The 26988-nt window shown below is 41.9% G+C and overlaps 1 protein-coding gene across 1 annotated transcript; it reads left to right on the plus strand.

Moving 5' to 3' along the window:
- The first annotated feature begins 914 nt into the window (after window positions 1–914).
- On the plus strand, window positions 915–26694 carry AZIN1 (antizyme inhibitor 1). The gene is made up of 12 exons (XM_071421460.1): window positions 915–1210; window positions 6796–6933; window positions 13728–13925; window positions 15952–16125; window positions 16387–16559; window positions 19186–19320; window positions 20816–20897; window positions 21719–21793; window positions 22859–23024; window positions 23554–23672; window positions 23847–24061; window positions 24676–26694. The coding sequence occupies exons 3-12, from the start codon at window positions 13824–13826 to the stop codon at window positions 24785–24787; spliced, it is 1353 nt and encodes a 450-aa protein (XP_071277561.1). The 5' UTR covers window positions 915–1210; window positions 6796–6933; window positions 13728–13823; the 3' UTR covers window positions 24788–26694.
- The last annotated feature ends 294 nt before the right edge of the window (window positions 26695–26988 follow it).

A 26988-nucleotide genomic window follows, 5' to 3' on the forward strand; every position in this document is an offset into this window, starting at 1 on the left:
TTGGTGGGTTTCAGTGAACTGCATCCCTATATATTTTAGTATCTGGAAAAAATTGTGCTGGGATGAATTTTTCAAAAAGCAGCTCTGTGAGGTTTAGTAAAATTGACCGAGCAGAGCCAGGCTGGTAGATCAGGGTTCATCCACAGCTCCACCATGAAACAGTTTTGTGGCTTTTAACTGAGGCACCTCATCTCTGGGTGGCTCTTTTCTACTTGCAGCTGAGCAACGCTCCCTCATAAGGGCGTTGAGAGAGAACTAAAGGCTTTGAGGTGTGCTGAAGATGTCCCAGAGCTTCAGTGAAACTCTGTGTGAATTCTATGGGTCAGCTAAAGCCTTCCATCCATGTATTTACTTACAGGATTCTTGAAGGCCTGAAATTGCTGGGAGACTGAGGCTGCCAGCTATGCAGTGTAATTAGTTTCCTCTGGTGAGCATTATGAGCAGCTTATCAATGCCCAGGGAATCAGGGCGAGCTGTCAGGCTGTTATTAACTCGGTGAACGAGGCCTCTGGCTGAACATTGAACCCTGGGCTCTTTTTCCACCTGCTCAAAGCCGTAGTGACACAGAATAGATCTCGGGTTAGTGGAAGCCATGACAGAAGCACAGATCCCAGATGCCGTGTGAAGACACGTATGGTAACCACCTGCCCGGGATGCTGACGGTGGCCCTGCCCTGGCTTGTGTCAGGAACTAACCAAAGACCTGACCGCTCCTGCAGCGCTCTCGGTGCCAGCCAGGGCGGGCGGCCCGCCGCAGACACGCCATCCCCGCCGGGGACACAAGCCTCACTTCCCCGGCCCAGCGCGCCCCGGCCGCCGCGGCGGGGGAAGGCGGCGGATCCCGCCCCCGGTGCGGTGACGGCGGCCCGGGTCCCGCCCCCCCCGCCTGCTCTATAAAAGCGCTGCCGGGGACGGCCCCTTCTTCTCGCTCCCTGTATCCGCTCGCTCGCTCGCAGCTCATCGGCCGCGCTCTCATCTCCGCTCGCCGCTGCCGCAGCCCCCGGCCCGCTCCGGCTCTGTCTCTCTTCGCCTGTGCCCTCTGGTCCCAGCGCTGCGCTGCGCTTTCCCCGCCGGCCGCCCCCGCAGCCTATGGCCCTGGAAGGCGCCGCTGCCGCCGCCTGTATTTCTGCTGTAGGTTCCCACATCCCTCTTTAAAAATTCCGCCTAAAAAGAGAAGACGATTTACCAAATCTTTCGGGCCGTTATCTCACGTGAGTACCGGAGCGGGAGACCTGGGGCTCTCGCCGCCCGTGGGGGGTGGTGGTGGGAGTGAGGGAGGGAAGCAGTGGCGACGCCCACCCCAAGCTCCGAACCGGGCTGGAGGGTCCGTGGTCACCGGCGGCGGGTGGGAGCGTTAGGGGCTTCCCTCTGCCTGGGGCCTGGGGCTCGGGGCAACGCAGGGAGGGACGGGCAGCGGTGGTCGTGGTGCCCGGAAAGGGCGGAGGGGCAGCCGGCGGGCAGTACCGTGGCGGTGACTGCCGGGGAGGTTTGGGGATGGGGCCAGTTCCTCCCGCTGCCCTTTCTCCGCCCGGCGGCATGGGGCGAGAGCGGCTGCCACCGGCAGCGGCAGATGGAGAGCGGCGGAATGAGTCAGGGCCGGAGCTCCCCCCGTCCCCCGGCGCGCCGGGCGGTGCGGGGCCGCAGTGCGGGGGCCGAGCGGGCGGGCAGCGGGACCCCCGCACCCGGGAGGTGTCGGCGGCGGCGGGCGGAGGGTCAACGGCCGCCGCGCTAACATGGCGGACAGCGCTGCGTGCGAGCGGTGACGGGGCGGGAGCGGAGGCCGGGCACCGGGGTGAACGCTGCGGCGGTGCCGCCGGTCCCCTTCTCCCGCAGTCCTCGGGACGCGGAAGGGCGGCGGGGCCGCCGGCTTCGCGGCCGGCGGGGGCTCGGGGCGGCCGCCCTAACATGGCGGATTCCTGCGGAGGGGGGCTGTACGGTGTCTTCCCCCTCGCAGCCGGGGCAGTGCCCGCGGCTGGAGACCCGCGCCTACCGGGCGCTGCTGCCTCTCGCAGGGCGCCCCTGCCTGGGAGTGGGGGCCGAGGGGCGTCCTCGCCTGGATCCCTCAGGGCGAGGGGCTGCCCGATGCCCTGTGGCAGCAGCCTGGGCTGCGGTGCGGGTGCTGCAGGCTCCCTTTACGCGTGTGACCCACACGCCGTACGCTCCCCCGAGCCCCCGGGGGCAGCCGTGTGTGACAGGCTTCAGCGTTGGCAGCCTGACGGGGGCAGAGGCAGAAGTGCTGGTGGCATGGCCGCGGCGTCTCCTCGCCTGCTTCTCAGGGGCCATGTTGTGCTTCTGTGAGCGTGATTATCCATCCGGGCTCCCGCTGCCATGCTCCACTTTTCCCCTCACCTGAGCTGCACGAGGCCTCCTCACCTGTCCCCTCGGCATGGTCAGCAGGGGCCACGCCGAGGAGCAGGGCGGCAGCGCCGGCTGTCAGAGCAACGCCCGAGCCGTAAGGGCATTGCACAAGTGACGCTTTCCGGGACTGCCTTCACGCTGAAGAGCCGTGGGGTCACCCGGCATTTGGAAGGGGAACCCTTCCCTCCCGTTAGCAGTCCTCTCCCTTTGCCCGGGGAGTAGTTCTCTGGTCATTAAACGGGTGCACCCTTTACCCTTCCCCTTGGTCCGACCCTTAGTGTAGCAGTAGCAGGTTTGGTGCCGCCGGTCCTTTTGGAGGTCTCTTGGTTGAGCTCAACCTTCTGGGCTTGGCTGTCTCTGCCAACGTATTTTGGTCCATTTGGCCACTGGTGTACTAGTGGCTTTTGGAAAGTATGGAGAAGAGATTCTGGTTCAGCTGCCAGCTGAATTCTTGTGTGTAAAGTGTGTGCACCCGAATGTTGGGGTAGCCAAAGTGTGTGCGTGTTGCCTGCAGTGCCGTTCCCTGTTTGGTAGGAGGTCAGCAGAGTTATAGTGGTGGGAGATCAGTGTAGGTGTCTGTTCCTGGTGGTAGGGGAGCTGAAGGCACGGTGAGCAAGTGGGCTCATGTGTGCGTAAGTGGGACGGTGGGAGTGCAGGGTCGTGGTGTGGCTGAAGAGGATGCTGGTATGACTAAGTACTGGACAGCACTGCAGGTCTTTTCCAGTCATCAGTCTGAGCCCATGAAGATGCCTGTGTGTGCTGGGGGTTACCTGGTTGTGGTGAAAAGGCAAGAAAGTGAGCTTAAATCTTTTGAGCCTTTCTGAAGGCATCCCCTGCGGTACTAAATCCTGTACGGCTGCCTTGTGCCTGTAGGCAGGAGAAGCACTGCATTTCAGACCTCTGCAGCAGTCTCTGGTGACTAACAATTGTGTAGTCCCAGTCGGTTGTAGCCACCCTGAATGAAAACACGGTGTGAAGGCCAATAAAACAGCGTAGAAATGCCTACCATCTAGTCAGATGCGTGATTGGGTCTCTTGTGTGTGAGTGGATTGGGGGGTAGTCCTGCCCTACTTCTTCTGCCCTCCCCAGCTGCCGGATTTTTGTCTCTGAAGACACTGCACTTGCCCATTATTCTTCCTTGGATAAACGTGGGAGGTAGTGGTGCTGGGGGGGAGGTGGGGGTTGTGAATAATGGTGATGGTAGGAGGGGTTTGTTCCAGTCTGGACTGGTCCAGTCTAGTTCTTTCCTTCCTGTCACCGTGTGAACAATGCTGCTGCTGCTGTGGCTGATGCCTGTGACAAGGCAGCCCCTTCCCCGTGTGCCTCTGGCTGTGGCGAGCTCCCTTCTCTGCCTCCTCTAGGCCAGCATCCCCGGCCTGCTCTCCCCCATCCCTCCTGCTGGGCATTGAGCTCCAGGGGAAGGCTGTTAAACCCCAGAAAAAGGAGGCTCTTTGGGAGGGGGAGGGTGTTGTTTGGTGGTGAGCAGCTGTGGGAATGTTTCTCCTGTGGGCACAGTTTTACTGGAGGCAAGAGGCAGGATTACTGCCTTTGAGCACTGCAGCCGGCCCCTGGACCCGCAGCTCGTGCCTCTCACTGCTCCCTGGCAGGCTGCTGCAGGTGTGTGATGGCAGCAGTGCTGCTGGAAATGATTCCAGCTCTCCAAATTAAAGGGGAGACAGAGTGCTCTGGAAGAGAATTAAGACTGTCTCTTCCTAGAAGCGAGGCTTAATCGTGTAGTGCACTAATTGAGGTATAATGGTAGATTTCAGCTCTAGATGCCGTTGACATATCACAGGAGCAAGAGTGTGGTTCATGGAGAGCTCCTCAGGGACCTGTGCTTCCTTCAGGACCTGATTCCCCCCCGGGATCCCCGTGCCACAGTGTCCTCTCCCTGCTCTGGAAAATGCTAACTGTAACTCAAAAATACCTAGGTTTTTCTGGGAACCAGAGTAATTTGGTGCCTTGGAGTCTGTCACTTGGTGTAAATGTGCAAGGTCATTGTAATTCTAGATTTTTAGGGTTTGGTTAATGGATATTTTTGCTCAAGCCACTAAAGGGTCTCTCCTCGGAAACAGATGCAGTGGATTTTTTTTTTTTTTCAAGAAAATGGACTGATGCCTGGTTTTGTAGGCCTGTTACCACACACAGGGAGGTGAGGGGGGCCAGTGAACTGGAAAAAGCCCAGCCCTGCTGGGCACTTACAGGGCTTGCTGCAGGGGTGCAGGTGTTCTGACAATTCTGTGCTGTGGACAGCTGGGGGGTGATTTGGGTCCTCAGGTGAGTTGTGACTGTTGTTGCTTGAGCTGTAGTCAAACCTCAGGAACCTGCTAGTAGAGTATACCAACAGATGAGAGATAAACACGTGCATATAGGTGCCACTTGAATATTAAAAGGCAGAGCTATCTTGCTTAACTATTCCCACAACTCAAAGCTCACTGCTTAGCAAAAAATACCTTTATACCTACTTTAAAACCCTTAAACAAGGAATGCTTCATTGTGGTTGATAACATGTGCAATTTTTGTAAAACTGGGTTTGCCCATATGGGTTATGGACATCTAACACACTTGTACTTAGTGGTAGCCCAGCTCTGCCACTCAACAGCAAAATCCCTTTCTACTGGTTAAGATAGACTTAAGTGACTGCAATTGGAAAAGCTCAAATTGTTCCATTTTCCTCTGAATGTTTAGAAGTGGGAAAGCTGCACAGAAAGAGCAGTCAGACTATTTTGTATATGTTTGTGGAGATCCTTTACATAAATATCATTTAGGAGAAGTTCTGAAAGACAGTTAGAACTTGGCACAACTCAAAGTTAACTGTTGCTACAGAAAATTGTTGGGTTTCATTCCTGCTCCACAGGAATTTTCACTGTGACCTTTCTTCCTTGAGACATGGGAGAATATTTATTGGCATAATATTGCAGGTGTTATTTGGCTGAAGCATTGCATTTTAAGTTTTGCACTTAAGGTTGTGTGCTCTACCTAGAAGCACTTGTGTTTAATGACTTGTTTGGCTAGGAAGGTAAACTTAATTCCTGTCACTGGAAAATTTGTATGAATTCTTGAGTATAATCAGAAGAGCAGTAGGAAGTAGTGTGACTACCAGTTAATTTTAAATGTTGGCCACACCTTCCTGTTGTGTGCAGAACTAAATGTTACTAACTTGCTTTAGTGAAAGAAAAGGATAAGCTTAAATGTAATACATATGCATTAATTCTAGCTGGCAAAATTCTGTAATATCTCAATTTTGAAGCATCGAGGTTTGTTTTTAATGTTGCATGCTAGTAAATGCTAATTTATGTGGTAAAGCTGCAGGGATTGCTCGGTGGGAGCTGCTGTGAAACAGTTACCCTCAAGTTTCATTACCTCTGTGTGTTATGCAGTACTTCATGGAGTGCACTTGTTTAGTTTTCCAATAGCAAGAATTAAGTGGAAAAGTGTATTTCAGGAGTTTAACTTACAGGGCCGTGATCTTTTGTGTTGGGTGATTCCCAGAAGTCAGGCTTTTGTAGTCAGCTCATGTAGTATTACTTAAATAATGGAAGTAGGAATGGTTCATTTTTAGAATAGGTTGGTATGTTCTATGTTTAATGCCATATATCACAGTGACTTTGTAGAAACTTTATTGTATGTTGGGTTTACATGTGACCAATTTGGTAGTGTATTTAATTGCATGAAAATTATTGTTGCTTTTAGGAGGAATAACTTCTCAACAGGCCTAATAAATGTTTCCTTGACTGCTTTTATGCTCATTGTTCTGTTTGTGTGATTGCTTTACCTTGAGTAAGCGAGCCTTGTACTTTAAAATGCTGCTTTGCTGATGTGTGTAATAGCCTTTAAGGGCTAGCTGAAATGTTTCCTCATTCCTGAAGACGAGCATAAGTTACTTTGTTTTTACTGTCTTGCTCATTTCTGGATTTGTCTGTGTGGTGCTCAGTTTCACTATATAAAGCACTATTTTTCACCCACATAGCTTTTTCACCCACATGCCATGTTCATTCACAGCAGAGGGAGTTAGGAACGTGGCAAGGGAATTCTAAAATAGAAAGGAAGTGGGGAGGGGAAGAATGCAGTGGTTACAGGGTTAAAAACACTTCAGGGAGAGTAATCCAGTGTCAAGGCATACTTACCCTACCATAGGATCATGTAGAGATCTTTGCCATTAGTTTTGAAAATCTTCTCATTCAGACTGTGAAAGATAAGTAAAATAAGCAGTCTCATGTGTTTTAGCAGTTCTTTGTACATCTGCCTTGTTCTGGCTCAGAGTTTGTATTAACTCTTGAAAACTGGGTGTTTGATGTGATTATAAACTTCCATGGTGGGGTGTTGCAAGCCTCCTTAAAAGCACTACTGAAAAGGTATTTGTTACATGTTTTATGATAAAGCTTTTATTCTGTTCTGGCTATGAAATTTATTTTTGTGTGCATTTTTCTCCCTACAGGGCAAAATCTCTGATCAAGTTTACAACTATCCAGAGGGCTTAGGAGAAGTGCTTTATAGAGAGCAGTTCGACTTCAACGCTGAGCCACCTTGGGAACCTAGCTGATGATAGTAGGGTTCCATCTCCTAACTTGTCCATGTAAGTCTCTCTTCATCTGTATGCAGGAGGATAAGCACTTGCAAAAATACAGCTTGTTTTTTGATAAGCAAGGTCTGGATGTAGATTAACAAAATTACGTAGGACTTTCATTCAGGATGGTGAGAGGGACTAAACTAAACATTTTATTCACCTAACACATTTCTCAGTGCAATTATCTGATAAAATTCTGCAGTAAACTTGGTAAATAAAGCTACTTTTCTGAATTAGGGGTGTTAGCTGCAGAAATCCTGAAATAAAATGCTGTAACTTCAGTCTCAGTGATAATTCTGAAGTCATGAATTGGACTGCATGACTGTTAAGATCAACTCATGACTTGCTAAGTGCGGTGTAGTTTGAGTAGTTCATACTGAAATAGTTAAGATTTGCTATTGTAAACGGTAACTCAGGCTGATCATGAAGGGTGTGCCTTCCCAAATGCCTGTCTCCATTATTTGTTAATTACTATCCATTTCCACAAATAGTTGTAGTGGGGTTACAGTAGAATGTGGAATTTAATGTTGGATGGAAAATGTGTACCAGCTATAAATGCCTTTATATTTTGAAGTGGCAAATGGGTATTAAAGGAAAACAAGACCTTGATAATGGAAAACAAATGAATGCACTTAGCTGATCTTAAGGAGCATAGAAAACTCTGAAATGTATATGGTTATCATGTTCTGTTAACTTAAAATAGTTTTATGTGGTTTTTAACAATAGTCTTAGATATTACAAATGCATTCAAGCTGACTTTATACAGTATTTGTACAGTATTACTTTTTTCCTTTCTAGCTGAAGGCATTTTTGTTTGGCTTACTACCTATAAATTATGGAATGCTTTTTAATGTAGAACTTGCAAGTGGTTAAGTACATCTTACTGAGCCAGGTACTTTTTAAAGACCACAAAGATTCCAAATGCCAGTTGTGTTAGTATGCATCCTAATAAGGTACTTAATATAGATAAACTCATTCTTTGAAAATACCACAATTGCTGAGGCACAGGATGAGCTTGGTTTATCCTGACTTTTGGCTGTATCTCCAGAGGTTATGTTCTTTGTTTTGTTTGAAACTTACTGAATTAACTGCATATATCTGATTCTTTGTAGTTGAATACTCCAGTCAAGTGAATTCAGTTAACACTGAGAATTTTCTGAATATCACTGTGATGTTTAAGGTGTGGTTTTTATAAGCAAAATATCTGAGAAAATTGCCTCTCCTGTTCAGTTTAAGTTTTGGTTTGCTCTTGTATGTGGCTAGAACTCTTGCATGACATTTTGCATTTGAACAGGAATAAAGTAAAGTAGTAAAAAGCTAGGAAAGGCAGAAGAATTGTTAGAAATGAGTGAATAAAGTATACAATCTTAAGGTACTATACATGCATCTTAATTTCTAAAACTGTTCTAAAACTGAAGAGAATTTTGGCTGTGACAGAAGTTCTTACTCTTGAGATGAAGGCTGTTCTGGTACCTTCTTTGAGATACTCCTTCTCTAACTGGTAGACTCCTGTGCTGTGACAAATGATACAAGGTATAAGTTGCCCTAGAATGGAAATGCCACTGGATTTGCTTCATTTGCAGCTGAATGTTCAGATAATGTGTATTTATTTTGAGGTTGGATCTATTACGTGTTCAGCAATTATGTACTGTACACAAATAGAAGTGATTCAGTATTGAATGTAGTGCTGATGTAGGTAGCAGTGGTGTTTGCCAGGAAATCTGCACCTGTTTTGGTGTGCTGAAGCACAGGTCATTGCCTCAAATGCAGCTAGGATGCAAGTTAAAGAGCTAATTGGTACTTTGTCTTGTTCAACTTGCAAAGTGATTTAATGGGAAAAAGGTCAAGTGAGCTTTTAAATATCACTGTAATGATATATGTTAATGTTCCAGTGGAACTAAAATAAAAATCTTCTGTCTGAAGAAGGTGTACTTACATTTCCATTAAACTCACTTTTTATCATTTTCTCCATCTCATTTTTTCATTGTATTACACTGGTGGGGGGAAGACTTGGGGTTTAGTTCCATCTGCTCTTCAGGCTCTCGCTCCCTGAGCAGTCCAGCAGCTGTGACCTGAAGTCTTTCTCCTTTAAAATCTCTTCTGTGTGTTGCCCCATCTGATTGGCCAGAAATGATGGAAGTCTGATGTATTAGCAAGCCCTGGCTATGCTAAGTGGAAGCAGTAGCTATCTGGACTCACTAATTGACAGTCCAGGATACTAATTTTGAAAGCCTTAGTAACTTAGTGTAGCTGGAGCTGGTGGCAGCTGGGGAACAGCAGGGCTGGGGGCTGGGAGTCGTGGGGGCAGTGGGGAGGCCAAACACTAACACTGACTGAGCAAGTAAGGAGATGGAATAGGGAAGTGACTGCTTGCACTGTTGTAAAAGAGAAGTGCTGGTCTGCTACCACGGAAGTATATGTGCACTCAGAAGAGTAACCATTCTTTTGTAAGCTTTGTGACCTTCTTGGGTCTGAATAATGTATTCAAACTCAAGGAATGCAGAAGGAGGTTTTTGTTCCTGTACAAGATGCTGGATGGGGCCATTATTTTTTCAGTTTCTATCCCAGTTGCTTGCTTCAGCAGAATTGTTCTTTCTACACTGCTCACTTAACTGTGTGGAATGCTGCTGAGAGAACAGAGTAAGCTGCAACTGACCTAAGCTGTACAGGTACCCTGCTTATGGCCTTCAGTGGATTTGTGCTGAGAGATAACTTGAGTAATGCAAAAGACACCTGTTTCAGCATTTCCATCAGCTGGTTAGTGGTGGTGTTCAGATAACTGAATTACAGTTGGTGAAATGGTGTCTTGGAATTTTTTTTTAAAGATACTTCCATTATAATTAGGTATTCCCTGCACTGAAAGCGGATGACTCGTGTATAAGGAGTATATATATATAATATATATACTTCTCTACTATACCTGTTCTGTACTGAATTGCTCGTGTCAGTGACAAAATTTCTTGTTTTGATTTGTTACCCCTGCAGAACCAGTATTGCAAGGAATGAGAAAATAATTTGTTTTTAGCCCTTTTTGATTTTTGCATCAGCATTATTGTTATTGGTCATAAATACTTTTGTTTAATAAGATGTGGTTGAGAGACATTATTTGGAGCCCATTTCATTTGCAGAGACTTTTTTTGCAGAGGAAGTTTTTAATGAAAGACCCAAACCTATAGGTGTTTGGGGTTTTTAAAGTTCTTTTCTTAGGCCAAACAATACATAGTTTGGACAATGTAAAGAAAAGAAAATTGTGTGTGTTATGGATGCTTACATGTGACAAGCATGTATTTAGACTCTGTTCAGAGAATTTTAATTTTCTTTTATTCCAGATGTCTGCGGTAATTGCAGTGTTTAAATAGGTACACTTTTATCTTAGAGTTCTTCATCTGGGAAGCCATTGTGTTAAAGAGCCTGAGGATGTAATGCTTACTTCAAAGAAAGCAATTACATGCCTATGTAGAAGTCTCATACCACTTGACAGCTTTTGTTTGACTTAAAATATATGTCCTGGAGCATTGTGCAGACTAACATTTCAGGTGTGAGAATGGGTGGTGTTACCACACCAAGTCTGTCAAATAATGACTTGCAGTAAGTCAGCATTTCCAGCAAGGAGTGAGCTCTGTGCTCTAATGAGTTCTGACTCATCTTAGAGACATCAAAAAAAGTCCTAAACCATCATTTAGATTTCCTTCTGCAAATTTTATCACTGATTCTCCTCACCCCCCTCAGGAGGGAACTAGTCAGGACAGAATAAGGTGACAGCAGAGTCCCAAGTCCTACTGTAAGGTATTAACCCCTTAAATTTCTCTAGCCACTGTCTTGTAGTGGTGCTGTAGCAGTGCTTCTAGGAATTTGTTTTTTCTTTGTAGAATATTCTTCTATCAAGACTGAAGAGATGTAATTTATTCCAAAAAGGGGGAATTGGACAGTAGTCAAACATTAGCTTTTTTTCTACTAGATTAATTTTGTTAAAAGGAAAAGCTTCCATGTCTTGGATGTGCTTATAAAAGCAATCACTGTTTAGCATGCTGGGAGAGGATATATCAGGTTGTTTATGGTTTGTTGCAATTGTCATTGAATCTGTACTGGCATATATTCCTTTTGGTGTACCTGCCTCTTGACCATAAGATGCATTTTGATGAATGAGCAGGAGGCAAGTCTTGTTTAGGAAATAATCTTTATCAAAACTAACTTACTAGATAATTGTTCTTTTTGTTGGTGGTGACTTTGGGAGTTGGTGTTAAAGAGTCCTCCCCCCCCATGCTTTACTTGAACTGAGTCTCCCCAAAATTAAAGGGGCAGCTTTTGAAGGAAAGTATACTTCTACACCATCTGTCTGAAAGCTGTGGACACCACAGTCATTAACTATGGAAAAAAAAGCCTTTCTTTTAAGACTACTAAACAATTAGCTTAAATCTACTCCACTGTAACTCAGATGAACATCCACACTCAAAGAGGAAAAGTGTGCAGTTAATTAGATTGGGCTGCTTCATTTGAAATAGCAGGTACAAGCAATTAGCTATATGTGTCTGGTGAGTGTAAAAATCATTCAGGCTGTGCCTGGTTCCACTGGGTGTGCTGAGACCTTCCAGTAGGGTAGATCTGGGGTGGAAGGGACTCTTGACTGTCTGCAAGCTTTAGAGTGTAGGAAGTGGCTTGTAGCATGAAAAAAAAAACCTCAACCAAAATTTAAAAATCTAGCTAAGTAGTGCCCTTATATATACAGTAATTCCTTAAAATGTTTCAGTAAAAAGCTGATGCCAGCATTTTTTTCTTGGGGGGGAAAAGATAACTCAGCTTTTTGGTCCTCTGCCTCTGAAAACCATGGATATTTTATGAAGGTAGTGTTCATCTTTGTTGGACTGATTCTAAGGCAAACTAAGTTCACAAGCTTCTTTTGTTCAGTGGTGGTATTTTTTTAAGGAGTTTTAGCTATTAGTCTCATTCTGAGATATGACTGACTAAAGACTTTTCTGGTTATTATAGTCTACCACCTAGTCATTGTTTTTATAACTCATTAAATCCTTACACCAATGTGATAATTATCTTGCTCTTCTGTGATTTGGATCTTCAGGATTCCCTTAAATAATCATAGGACTCACTATATATGTGTGAGACAACTATTTCTTACCTGCTCTACTTGTCTTTATCGTTCAGCTTCTGAACAGAACTGAATATTCTTGCTGCCACTGACTTAGCTCACCTGGCAGTAAATTCCTCTTGTAACAAACATAGGGGGCACATTTGAGTTGTGCAGAAAGCATATAAAAAAACCCTGCTGGCTCCTTTCCCGTTATTTGGCATAATGACAAGCAGGAGCAACTGCTGCTTAGTTGTGGTAGTATTAAACTACAGCAAAGTAACTTTGTTCCTATTGTTGACAACATTAACCAAACCTATGTTGCAAATTGTGTATTTTTTTTTTTTTTTTACTGTATGGAGGTGGTGGATGAAACATGAGACTGAGTTAATACCATGGCCCTGTGATGATTTGAAGCCAAAATTATCTTAATTTATATAGTCTTAATGAAGTATTTTTGGCTTTCAGCTGTAATGGTTGTGGTTTCTATAAATACTTTTAATTAGAAAAATAATTCTGCTATTGTAAATCTAAGTGCAGGTGGCTTTAGAAAACAACCATCATTTTTTACAAGTACTATGCAACTTCTGTTGAGATATTAAAAAAGCCTTAGGTCTTCATTTAGAGAAGGAATCTAGTTAGCTAGCTGGTTTTGATCCATCTTGTGTTAGTCATAAAGATGACAGTTGAAACAAAAATGTGGTCAGTGGGTTGATGTAAGCTAAGAAGCTGTTTTTAAACAACACCCACAACTCTAATGGAATGTGAACTGCAGATTGTTCTATTCATCAAGTAAAGCAAATGAAGGTATATAGTCAGCTGTTGGTAATTTTCTGCTGTCTGCTGATTTTTACTTGAGATTAGTCAATCTGCATTCTAAGACTATATTTAACAGTATTTTCAGTGTTTTGACTTTGTTGATTTAGATTGTCTTTTGGAAAACACTGTATAAACTACTAACTACCAAGCTAATTTGCAGTGAAGATCTGAGGAGAAGCAAGATGCAAATAAAGTTATACTGTAACTGTTACTTTATTTTAATAACAATGCTACTTGCTAAGATTATCACTTTTTAAATTACTTCTAGCCTAGGGGCTTCTTTACATTAACCTCTGTTTTGCAATTAACAGTTTTAAGTGTTGTAGGCAACGTTATGAACAGAACAACAAAATAAATGTAATAAATATGATGTGTAAATGCAGTGGTTATAAATTAGCATTGAAAGAACTAGAACATTAGTACAAATATCACTGCTAACATTTAATCAATAAGCTACAAGTTTTGTATAACGAATTCAGGAATGTTCTGTTACAGGCAGTCTTCCAGTTGCATATTTGAATGCTAGCATTGCTTAAGATGCTTTACTTGAAAAGAACCGAGCTGAGGCATTTGTACAATTATGCTGCACTCGCAGTATTTTCATAGTTTGCATAAACTCAGTGCAGATCAGTGTGCATACAGTCTGGAATTCTTCTCAAGAACAGCCTTGCATCAGTTGTATCTGGAAGTTAGTGTCAGATTTTAAGTTTTATTCTTGTCTTCCATAGAATTGTTCTATCCATATGTCTGACAAATGCAGGGTGAGCAGAGTAAAAACATCTTTGGTCTTTGTAGAGGGTGTGTTACTGTTTGTAGGACATCAGGTGTAGAAAGCTGATTTTTAAACAGCAGCATGGTGTGCTTTGTGCCTCTTTTTCCATTGACACATGTCTTCTTTCTACAGTTTGTTGCATAATTTAAGGACCCGGATTTAAGGCTTGGAAGCCCATCCCTTGTGTTTCTTGGTTTATGACTGTCGGCTTTGTGGAATACGGCTGAGATGAAAGGATTTCTTGAGGATGCAAATTACTCCATTGGTCTGTTGGATGAAGGAGCAACTCTTGCAGATGTTATTGACAACTGTATTTATGAACATACTCATGTAAGTTTGCTTTCCAGGTCTTTTCATTTAGTTCCCTAAGTCTTCAAACTAGGTCAAAGTATTTTAGAGCTGATGAGCTGACAGCAACAGAGAAACAGTCAGCTAAGCCTCACTCACCTTATTTATAAAGTAGTTTCCTCTTCTAATTCTGCTGCTTTGCTGTTTTCTTGCTTTGGGCAGAATTCTGTTGGGGAAATTTGGGCATCAACTCTTACTGTCCTGAGTGTGACTAGCAGGAAAGTAGTCTGGCTGATGTAATTAAATACAGGTTCCCATCTCACTGTTTGAAGAGATTTTATTAGCAATGGGGTTTAGATCAAGCACCTAAAATTATCCAAGTGGATATATTCAGTTAGAACCTTTTTGTTATTTCCTTGAAAATAATGCAGAGTTCTGAAAAATGTTTATGCTGAGCCTGTTTAAAGCCATGTTTAAATTTTCTGTAGCCCATCATGGTTAATATTCATACATCTTCCTGTTACCCTTCTCCCCAGTGGAAACTCTGGTACAAGCACATTGTGAGGTTCTCTCTTTCAAGAAAAACTGTAAAAGCTACTGAAGTTCAGCTGCCAACTGGAAAGAAAGTCGAATAATTCTGTGTATACAGTAGTCATTTTTTGAATAAGGCTTCACTCATTTCTTAGGAGGCAGGAAGATGTAGCTTTTGTTCTGTAGACAAAATTGTAGAAAGAGCAAACTTTAAAAATGTTTCATTAAGCAAATCCTGTGTTCTTCATATGCCATACCTGTGAGTTGCTCACTTTTCCCTTGGTTTATCAGAACTAATATTCATGTGCAAGTGGTCAGCTATAGTACATCAAATAGCTAAATTCCATGGCCTTCTGAACTCAGGTGTAGGATTCCCAAATCCTGATTCCTAATATTCTTTTTCTGTCTAGCAAATAAATAGGTAAACTACTGGCAACATGTCATGTCTCCAACCACTGGCTGGCTCACAGAGGATAGCTGCCTCCTGCTGCTTTCATTTACTCCTTTAGCTCAAGGGGTAGAGGCCTGTGCCATGGATCTAAAGCTCCAGATCCCAATCCTGCTGGTGACCCGTACAGGGGGTCAGTATGCTTCCACCCGATGGAATTTCTATTTGTGTTTTTTAAACAGAAATAAAGAATTTGTATAAAATAAGCCACAACATGTAGAGTTTCATATCTGCAAAAGTCAAGTGCTAGAATTAACATTTGATGTACAGTCTTGATTCAGATCCATCATGTGTTTTGTGATGGTCTTTGATTGATTTACAGTAGGGCATTCACCTACAGTACTTTTACAGAGTGCACATTATGGGCAAATCTGGAATGATCTGTTTGCAGTTGGATCCACTACACCTGCATCATGACTCGATAGTGGAAAAGACTATATTGTAACAGATGTGCAGAACTTAACATTCCAGAAAAGTCTGTGCATTTTCTTAAAGATTATGTACTTGATTCTGTCACCTTTAACGTGAAGTCTAGTTCTTAAAATTCCTTTTGAACTTCATTCTTCACAAGATGTGGAGAACAGTCTCAAACTTGACTTCCTGAACTAAAATACCATCAGACAAATTTTCAGTAAAACAAGCTATTAGATGTTAAAATAATGTTAGTGCATCAGATTTTATTCCATTTATAAGATAAATTCATTGAGACTGTGGAAGCTTTCATCCCAATGGATCTTCTTTCTATAAATAGCGGCAGACTTCTGAAAATAAAAAGTTGAAAAAAGTGTGTAACTTAATCTGTGTTTTTTTATAAAATCAGCATTTGGCATTTAAGTAGAATCTTTTATTCAGGAATCTCAGAATATTGTCAATAGCATTCATAATATCTCTGAAGTGGTAGGTATTCCCTTTGGTTTTTTAAAACTAGTTCATATTGCTAGTTGAACAGAAAAACATTATTCAAGGTCAAATCTAAAAGTTAAGAGCAGGGTAAAAAAAGGTACATAGTTCTTTAAGACTTGGGGTTGTTTGTCTTGACAGCAAACCTACAATTTTAGACATTTTATTTTCCTATTCTTCCTTTTGCAGACTGGAAAAAAGGCATTTTATGTTGGAGATCTTGGAAAGCTTGTAAGGAATAACATGCAATGGCAGAATGTGATGGCACCAATAAAGCCATTTTATCCTGTAAAATGCAATTCTACTCCAGGTGTACTCGAAATTCTGGGAACCCTTGGTGTTGGTTTTGCATGTTCCAGTAAAGTAAGTTTTTCTTGCCTGTGTGCCTTATTTTCTTTCATATGTCTGCTGGTGTAAATTCATCTCTTTGGTGCCAGGTGCCATGATTATAAATAACATTTGAACTGTGAATTCATTTGTGACTCGCTATTGAAAATCTGTACTTCTGCCCTAGAAGCAGTAGATAGTTTTCACTTTAGTGTGGTAGAAGAGCACATCTAATAAAAATTCAGGAAAGATGGTGCCGTGCACTTTGTCAAACTCTGGTATGCTCCTGCTTTTCAGTCTGAAATGGCATTGGTACAAGACCTGGGCATTTCTCCTGAAAACATCATCTACACAAACCCTTGCAAGCAAGCCTCTCAGATCAAGTATGCAGCAAAAGCTGGGATAAACATCATGACTTGTGACAATGACATTGAGCTGAAGAAAATTGCACGTAACCATCCGAATGCCAAGTAAGTGTCAAAATCCTGGTTTTGCTTTTAATGTAGGGGAAACTTTTTGCCTGTATTCTGGGTGGTTTGAGTTGCAAGCAAAGTTCATGGCTTCTTTAGTACAAATCACTTGTATCTGTTCTCCTTCTGTCTCCTTCGAAAATAGCTTTTTTGCATCTTTTCCTACTGAGTCTTGGCTTCCTAATACAATGGCCCTTGGTTTGGGAAAGATCTTGGGAGAAAGTGATTTTTTTTTTTTTTTTAGGGCAATCTTCATGTAAAGGTTTCAGGGATTAAAGTTCAGAAGTCTAGTATTTCATCATCTGCAAATAACATCTTCCTCCTGCTCTGTTTTGGCTTCAGTGTTATCTTCCAGGGAGTTGTATTTGGATATTAGTGGCTCTGGCTGAAGTCAGGGCTGAGCTACCAGCAAATGACCATGTGCATTGGATCCCATCTGGGGTTTGGGCACACTCTGCAGGTCTATTAAATACACCTACAGGCATTTCCACATAATTAAAACAGGGAGAAATTTTTTCAGTCACTTTGGTATTAGCTCAGCTGCTCTCTGTAGAATAGTGGTCAAAGCTGATAATCTGGCTGTTAAATATGGCAACTTTATTGCTAGCAATGGATAATGGTCTTTTGGACTGACAGGCACTCCTGTCATTTCACATCACATCCCTCACATATGAATGCTTTAGCTTTGGGCCATGCCTTTAAGAAATATGGAGCCAGAGCGAAGTCAATGTTACAGTGCTTTGCAGTGATTGAAGATGTAGCTTTCTATAAATGTCATTGGAAAAACTGAATTCCTGATATCCTTAACAAATTCCTTGGTTCTGAACAGTCATGATTAAAGTATTGTGTCATCTCCCAAAACTGTGACTTGTTTTGGTGCTTTTTTGGGGGGGTGGTGGTATTTGAGAGAGTTTTTTTCTTTGTTCAAGACTACAAGATTTAATATTGCTGTTGCTGGTGATTACACTTCATCCTCATGGAAGTCTGTTTGTGCTTTGCATACTGGAGAGAAATTTCTGTGCAAAAATGTTATGCATGATAAGTAAACTTTTCTGTAACTGCTGGCCTTGGTATACTTAGTGGATTCGAAAGCCTTGGCAATGCTAAAGCTGACTGGTAAATCATTAGTGTTTTACCAGTTATTCACTGGTGGCTTTAGAGTTTTGTTAGTTTTTATGTTGATTTATTTCCATGATTCGAACAACTTCTTAGATTTCTAGAAGTCAGATTTAGTGGGTTTTGCTTGAAAATACCTCGATTCACTTAAAATGCTGCTATAACAATTTGTCAATTTAATGTTGGATGTCTTAAGGAGGGGTTTTAACTAATCTTAATATGAGGTTACAAATCATAGTATGGATTTGAATTTTTCTATTACATTTTAAAGAGTTTGACTTGTAACAATTTTTTGCTTCAGTTAGCACATTTTTCCAAATGCTTCACAGAATATTGTTTGACTACAGATTTTTTGAACACAGTTTTCTGTGCTAGTGAGAAGCAGGAAAGGAAATGCTTGTGAGTTTCTCAAGATGAAATGGTACAAATGAACAAGGATTGCAGGGCAACCTGTTTGAGAACTCAGGACCTTTTGCTCTTTACAAAATGCATGTTAAACACACCAGGAAACATTTGGAAAGTACTTGTAGAAGTCATGGTAGATGTTAGGCCAGCTGTAGTGGCCAGGCTGAGTTCTGTTTGGTGCTTGTCTTATAAAGAGCTGTTTCACTCTGTGTGCAGAGTTTCTTCCACTCATTTACACTCCCCATCCTGGTTAGCTGCAATGTGCTCTGCCCAGTCTGCATGTATGTCATGACACCACCTCTGTTTAGTTTACTGGATGACTAATTACTTGATCTTATGGGGGGAGGGTGTGGCTTTCTCAGTGGACAGCAGTTTGAATTTGGGAGGTTTGGGGGTATGTCTCTAGAGGTTTGGATGTGACCATGCCTTTGCCCCTCAAGTGTTACTTTAACATAGAGAAAGGTCAGCATTGGCACTGCAGTTTGCCAAACCTACCTAAAATGAGGCTTTGACCAGACAGAGGAAGGTGTTCCACTGCATAAGAATGTAATAAATGGTGCCTGCTGCCTCTGTGCTCCACAGTGTCCTGGAAGAAGGGGCAGGGAATGGACTGACCACCCTACCCCCTCATCCTGAGTCCATGTGCTCAGCCAAAAGGGGAGGTTATGTGATATTGCCAGGGTGTGCTTTCAGCCTGGATGCTGAGTTTAACTAAATCTGATACATGTCTGACTGGAGGGGAACCTCTGGGCTGGGGAGGGGTACAGAGATGGGAAAAATCATATTAGTCTTACTGATTTTTTTGAGGAACTATGCTTTATTAGAAGGTAACATTATTTTTTATTACAGCACTCAACAGACTCTTGCTGCTGCAAGAGTCTTAGTTGCTGCATTTCGAAATCCCTTGTCCTTGTTGGCTCCATGTTTTAGCCCCTAATTGCTAGTTTTTTCTCTGTACAGGATTGTTATTATTAGGTTGCCTTGATTCATCCATCGATGGAGCTGGAGTACTGACAACATAATCAACACACTTCTGACAATCTTCAGGCTTCACATGTGCTGATGATGTAAACCAACTGCCCCAATCATCTTCCCCTTCTCTTAGGCTCTTACTGCACATTGCCACAGAAGACATTACTGCTGGTGAGGAGATGAATATGAAGTTTGGCACCACCCTGAAGAACTGTAGGCACCTTATGGAATGTGCTAAGGAGCTGGGAGTCCAAATAGTTGGTGTCAAGTGAGTAACTTTATTGTCCTCTGCTGGCTGAATAGATATTTGTGTGAGGTACTTAACATGTAAAAGAGAAAAGGATTTTTCCCTGGTGACACTATTTTACAGGGTTTTAAAAAAAATCAACAAAAACCCCAGACAAACAATATCATATTAATTTAGAATTGTGAGCTTTTGCTTGCAAGCACAAACTAGTATGAAACAAAGTAACTATTACAGGGATCAAAACAACAGGAAATTAAGTGTCATAAATTCCTTCTGTCAGCATGAAAACTAAGTTTAGAAGCCTCTCTTATTCTCTAACTGTACTCTTGAGCTTCCATGATAACTTGATTTGTATTTTTCCACCAATAAACGTCATAACAGAAGCACTAGTACAGCATGAAATAGGTTGGATAGTTTGAACAAGATGAACATGGGGTCAGATTTTGTAAGAGTTAAGGTTCTATGTCACTCTTTGATCATATCAAGACAAAATACTCAGATAAGTTGTTGGCTTGCAGGTGGCAGGAATGAATCCTAGAGTTCCAAATTCTTACAAATCTGTGGTATTTTAATTGGAAGCTTGATGGATATTTTACTGTATCTGAGAAAAATGCATGCACAAGTCTGCTCTGTCTACCTTCAGCTACAAATCTATCACATGCTCATAACTGTTTTAGGAAAGCAACCAAACAAATAAATGGGTCATCAAGACAATAAAAAAATGTTAAGCCAGATTTTGATGATTTAAACCACAAATGTTTTGTTGTGTATCTGTTTGAAATGGATGTTAAAGCATAAACTGCAAATGTCTTAAAAAATAGATACTACTGAAAAAAACATGCCTCTTCGTATAGTGTCTTAACCAACTTTTATAAAAACCATGTGCCTCTTGTACATTTTTTTAAAATAATTTTTAAATCCACACATGGATTCATGCAAGTAAGTTTGAAAAGTGACCTTTGCCTCAGAATGGCGTTCCTTAAAGGAGTAGACTTGGAGTAGAGAGCACTGTGTCTCGGGTGTGTGTATGGTCTGTCTAGAAGCAGTGGGCCATATGCCTCTTGAGGAATCCCATGGGAATGCTGGCACTTGTTCTAGCACCTCAGTGACTAAGTGCATAGGGCAGTACTTGAATCTCTTGAACAAGGAACAAGAGGGGATTCAGGTGCTTGTGGTAGGCATCAGTACTTCTCTGCAGCTTTGGCACTACTGAAAAACAACTTTCAGCTACTGTGATAGTGAAGACTGAAAAATTCAGTAAATCTGTTGTTTCTCAAAGATGAGAATATTGTGGAACATTCTTAGGATTAAGAGGAAGAGAATTCTCAAGTACAAGTTCAATAGCAGGCAGTGGTGGTCAGAGCTTCTTTGCACAGTTGCTGTATATTATCATTTAATCTTGTTTTGGGGCACTTGGGAATGAATTGCTTCTGTTGCTGTTTTATATGATGAAATTATTTGCTTGGTCTGAAAGCTGCATGGTTCAGTGTATTTACTGTGTTTTTATTTCTTTCAGATTTCATGTTTCAGGCTCTTGCAAGGATCTGCAAACATACATTCATGCTTTGTCTGATGCTCGGTGTGTGTTTGACATGGCTGTAAGTACATCTATACTCACATGCAATTGCTACAGTAGAGGAGCCATTCTATTCTGATTATATTAACAAACTAACTACATTCTTTCCAAAATAAATCCTTGGAAATTGAACTTTTAGTAAGGGACTAAATACTGCTTTGTCATGTGTGATAGAAGTAAAACCAACTTTGTCCTAATTATGGTAATGAATACTGTCCCACTGACAGGCAGTAGCCTTACATGCTGTTTAAATTAGTTTCCCACTTTTGCTCAAGCCTTTTTGATATTCAAATCTCAGTCCTGTAAATACACAACTGATGCTTTTAGGTTACATTGAAATTGAACAATTGTATGCTGGCATCTATTGTGGTATGAGGAGTTTGTAAACTAAACAGAGAAGACTGCAAGTCTTTTTACTCTTATTACTGCAGTGCCTTAGCTGTGGCTGGTAACATGTGGGGGCAATAAAACTGAGGATCTCACTGATCTTTGTGCAAATTTGTTGCAGTTGTCTTGTCACAAAATTTGTGAAATCCTAAAATTGTTTTGTCAGAATACACCACCTGTTCAGCAAATACTGTCTGCATTTAACAAAAGCCACAAGATGGGAGTTGATATTGCTGTGGGGCTTGCAGAGAATTGTATAACCAGCCTCTACTGACATCCCAGTGCTTTGCTCCTAGATTTAATGGAGCTGTACTATGCCCTTACTCCCTCATTAGATGTACTCAACTAAATAGTTTCAAAAGCTTAAATACACAGAAAACAACCACAGTAAGGAGCAACAAAATCTTTTTGCATTTACTGTTGTTCGTGTACTTACATTCTGCCTATGCATTTTAGGAAGAATTTGGCTTTAAGATGAACATGTTGGATATTGGTGGGGGCTTCACAGGTTCAGAACTTCAGCTGGAAGAGGTATGCAATGTGTTGGAAATTGAAACTCTTACTTTTGAAGAAATTGAGTGTTTAACCTTCAAACTGTAGCTTGAATTGATAGCTGAAACATGGTTAAGTTCCATGTTAGACTGTAACTCAAGATGTCACTAGTTGGGTTTGTATTCTTGATCATGGATAGTGTAATCCCTTCTTGGGGGTGATCATGACTTCTTTTTAATCCTGTTCATCTGGGGTGAATGCTCATTTAAGTGTGTTAGAGATTAAATTGCTATCTGAAGCAGCCTCAGAAGTAATACTTCAAGGTTTTTCTTGACTATTGTCCAGCTGGTGACTTGCATGGTTTTGGGCAGGGTGCCTTAGCATGCTTTGGATCATTAACCCTGTTGCTACTGGATGAAAATTTCCAGTATTTTGCTTTGGAACAGAAAGCTAAAGGTCTTGATTTGGCTGGCCTCTGATTTGGCCTAAATGCCACCTTTAGTATGAAGTGGCATGTAGAACAGGATACCCAGTTTACACTGGTATGTTGTCTTAAACACAGGCTCCATGAATTCAGCACAGAGAAAATGAGGCATTGCTAACAGCAATCAGGGCTTTTCTCTCAATTCTAATGGTTCTGTTACACATCCAAAATATTTGGTAATCTTGACATATTTGTCCTAATATATGAACATTAGTATTAAATAATTCTGTTTCTAATATGATACTGTTCAGAACTGATCATGAAAAGGTCCTTTACCCATTCTTGTGGGTTCATATGTAATTTTACATTATCTGATGTGCTGGATGGGCATTGAAGTTACTGGTGCACTTGTGAGTACCACAGCTTGAGCTTCAGTTGTGAAAAGAGACTGTGTAGTACTCAGACTCATGGTTCTCAATCTTCAGTGTTTAGCAGAATGACCAGCTTTCTTACATGTTTTTTTTATAAATTGTTTACCTCTGGTAAAGGCATTTCTCAGAGATTGGAGGGGCAGAGTAAGCATTTGGTGTGCTGACTAGACTTGTTGCTGACTGGAAGTATGTGTGTGATACATCTGTAAGCTGAGTTCTTTGGCCTTACCTCTGACTTCAATTTCCTAGGTTAATCATGTCATCAGGCCATTGCTGGATGTCTACTTTCCTAAGGAATCTGGTGTTAATGTGATTGCAGAGCCTGGATGTTATTATGTTTCATCTGCATTTACACTGGCAGTGAATGTCATTGCAAAGAAGACTGTTGGGTATGATAAACTTCTTCCTTCTGGAGGTAAGGGTTGGATTTGTTTTCTGTGTTATGACTCAGTACAGGTAACTGCCCACTATTAGTTGGGATTGACTAGTTTGTTTATATGTTTAGTGCATCCCCTAATTCTTACACTGTAATATGCCTTCTGGATTCTGACCATATGTTATCTGTGTGTCTCACTGGTACTTTTATGTGGCACTTCTTGTATCCTTACTAGGTTAAACCTATATTGGGTGCATCACAGATGGTGTGTTAGAAGGTTCTGTATTAGAACATAAAAAATCATGTCACAAAGCAAGCTACTTCCCTGCTTCTCTGGATTTATATTCTTAGCAGTAGTTATTACTGAAAGTATTAATTTTATTAAGCCTCTCAATGTTATAACTGAATTTATAATCTGGTCTCATACAGATTACTCTGCTTGTAATTCTCCTATTCTAGTATATATGGAACCCCCTTGTCAGGAGAAAGCAGCTGACTTAAGTTAGATTGCAGAAGGACTACTTATGACAAAACATGCATGCAAGACAAGTTCTTTTTTTACTTCCAGTGGAGCAAACCAGGAATGATGATGAACCAGTATTTACATATTACATAAATGATGGTGTTTATGGTTCTTTTGCAAGTAAATTGTCTGAGAAACTGAATACTATCCCAGAGGTTCACAAGGTGAGTCCTTCTATATTCTTCAGAGGTAGTCCTTTCTATCCTTGTCTATTGAATATATATTTAACACTTCATACATATATAATTGCATATTATTTATTAAATTAACCTTCTGTATATTTGAAAATTCTTGTTCAATTAACTGAAGCCTGAATTGCATCAATCATTTCCATATAGAAATACAAGGAAGATGAGCCTCTGTTTGCAAGCAGCCTTTGGGGTCCATCCTGTGATGAGCTTGATCAAATTGTGGAAAACTGTCTTCTTCCTGAGTTGAGCGTGGGAGACTGGCTGATCTTTGACAATATGGGTTCTGGTACCTTGGGTGAACAGTCCGCCTTTAACGACTATCAGAGGCCACTGATTTACTACATGATGTCTTTCAGTGACTGGTAAGAAAACTGTCTTGGTAGTGGCAAGGTTGCTTTTTCCTTCAGGAGTGTACACTTAGGAATTACATTCACAAATACAGGGAAATGCTGAGTGCAAGAATGTGCCTTTTTAGTTTGTGGATTTTTTTTTTGTCTCTGTTGTTTGACTGCTGAGACTAAACTGAGATCTGTGATAAAATGCCTACTTTGCTTTAGGGCTGACAAAGGAAAGCAGAATACCTGACCGATCTTACCTGGGAGTTCAGTGGCAGTTGTAAAGTCTTGTACTGGCTTAACAAAAGCTGTTTAACATCAACCTTTGAGCTTTCCTAATACACATATCCACAGCTTGTGTGCAGTGTTGTCACTGCCGTGGGCAGGAAGGGGAGTGATGCTCTTGTGGTGATCGGGAGTGTAGTACCCCATTTCTGTGCCCAGGCAGGGCCCTGTGCTCCCACCCTGGCGAGTGGCAGCATTTCTGAGTGCCAGGCACTGCCACAGCTGGGCTCCCTTCTGCTGAGCCAGGGCCAAGCATGCGGGGGCAGTTGGCTGCACACACTGCATGGTGGCTGCTTTCTGAAGGGAAATTGAACCGGAAAACCTGCTGTTACATCTCTTGACCTTTTCTGCTGCAGGGATGAGATGCAAGATGCTGGAATTGCTTCAGACACATTGATGAAGAACTTCTTCTTTGTGCCTTCGTGCATTCAGCTGAGCCCGGAAGAACGCTTTTCCACTGCAGCTTAAACAGGCATTAACGCTTCATTTAGACCTGCAGTTGCAAGTCTGTAGTTTGTCTGGTCAACATTCCAATCTGGAAGAAATGGAACAATCTTCAATTCAATTCATTCTCTTCAAAACTTGAAAACATATTAATAGTAATGGGGACCAGGCAAAACAAGCTACAGCTACAATTCAGTGGGGGGTGGGAGGGTTAGATAATGGTGTCCAAATTTAAAATCAAGTTCATTCAACCCCTGAGCGTTAAATATGCAACAAAATGGATGACTTAGTGGAGATGGAAACCCATCACTTGGGTTCTTCAACAGTTTACATACAAGTACACAGTTTTTATACTAAGGATTCCTGTTAGAAAAGTCTTGTAAAGTTATTGTCTTTCGCCCAGATATATCAAATGTCAGTGGGAGACCCGTGTGACTTCATTAGATGTTTTAGTGTATTTAGAATGTGTAAATTTGTGCTTTGAACTGTAGTTTAATAAATGTAAAATTGCATCATAGTATTTGTTGTATTTGACCCATGATGTATCCCTTGTATGATTGCAATAAAACTTTGTGTAGATTTTACTGTTTTTCAGGCTAACTTTGGGAGGAGCTAGGCAGATAGCTATAAAGTAGATGTATATATGATTGATTTGAGAAGCTTTCTTTTCTCAAGCCCATTGGTTCAGCTTTGTGTTAAACAGTAAAAATGTTAAGATTGATCAATCTGTATGAAGTGAAAGTCATGTAAGTTCCTGGAAGGCTAAAAGGCAATTTGTGGTGTGTTTTTAGAGCATGACCTTAGATTCAGTTCTTCACACCAACCAGCTAACCTGCACTAGGCATGGGTGTGCATGGAGAGGTTGTCCCAGCTTGTGTGCATGCAGTGCCCTGAGGCAGCATGAGTTAGTCCAATTCTGCATGTTGTCACAGAACCTTTGGCTCCTTTTTTAATAGTGTTTGTTTGAAAAGTCTTAACTTTCAACTTTAGCTAGTTCTGTATAGTGCTGACTCTAGGGTAGGGCTGCACAAGACTACAGAAACCTCAAATGCTCTCTTGCACTGGACTTCATTTCTGTATCCATAATGTAAAGGTAAATCAGACTGCTGCAAGTATATGTGCATTGAGTAATGAGCTGCTTGAACTGGTCAGAGAATTTCTTTTTGTGTTACTTTAGCCTCTCAATTTCTTCAAGGTCCTTTGCTTGCTTTCTCACTTTAACTTTCCCTACTTGAAGACTGGGGGGAGGAGGAGAAGGGGGTATTAGGGTTTTGAAATAATGCACTGAGGCCTAGATCCTACAGGTAATAGGGACTTTTTGAACCCTTTAGTTGGAGGTAAAAGTTATACCCTTTGGCTGCAAGTGTACTTCACATGAGTGCCAGCCAGGAGGAAATTTTATTTTCTGACTCTGTAAAGGAAAGGTTTTATGAAACTTCATTAAGTTTTACTTGAAAGTAAATTCTCAGTTTGGATTTTTCAGAACAGTTTTACAGGTCAGTTAGGAGATAAAAAATGGCTTATGCTTTGGAGATGCAGTCTAAGAAACACTTATTACTCTAATTAAATGTACAAGTGAAAAGGGAGTAAATTAAAGGGGGGAATGTGTGATTTGGTTTGGTTTTGGTTTTCTTTTTTTTTTAACCTGAAGTTACTAGCTGACCCATGTCAAGCAGTGATAAGCTCTTCCATTTACTGTTGAGGTCTTTCTAGACAAGACAGACTGCTGTGTGGTTTTTGACTAAATGCAACTACAGTTGCCTAAGGTTAGGTAATCAAACAGGTTTCTGTCATACAGTTTTTAAAAGTTGTTTTATGTTAACATACAGAGAAGTAGAAAACAATTTCTCTATGAATGCAGCAGTGGTCAGAGCAGAAATACTTGCTGTACTTGAAGACAGTCTGCCATTAAAGCCAACCTGGAGTCTGAACACAGTATGTATTTCAGTTTGATTTGCTGCGTGCTACTGTTTATGTTGTAACTGCAGTTTGGAATTTTTACCAGATATGAAAGCTGGATGATTTCTTTAGAGTACTTGGAGCTGATGTAGCCCTGTTGTGCTTGCTGGACAGCTGCAGCCCCTCCTGCTGCTGAGGCTGTGGCAAGAGCAGGGGTGTCTGACACAGGCCTGCAGACGCTGCTTCCCTGTGTGCTGTGCTGGTCCTGCATGGCCTGAACGCTTCCCTGACCCAGCCCTGCAGCCTGCCTTCCATTGCCTAAGAAG

Source organism: Agelaius tricolor, unplaced genomic scaffold (assembly GCF_023055355.1).
Source record: "Agelaius tricolor isolate 1412-34295 unplaced genomic scaffold, bAgeTri1.0.p SCAF_2, whole genome shotgun sequence".
NCBI lineage: Eukaryota > Metazoa > Chordata > Aves > Passeriformes > Icteridae > Agelaius > Agelaius tricolor.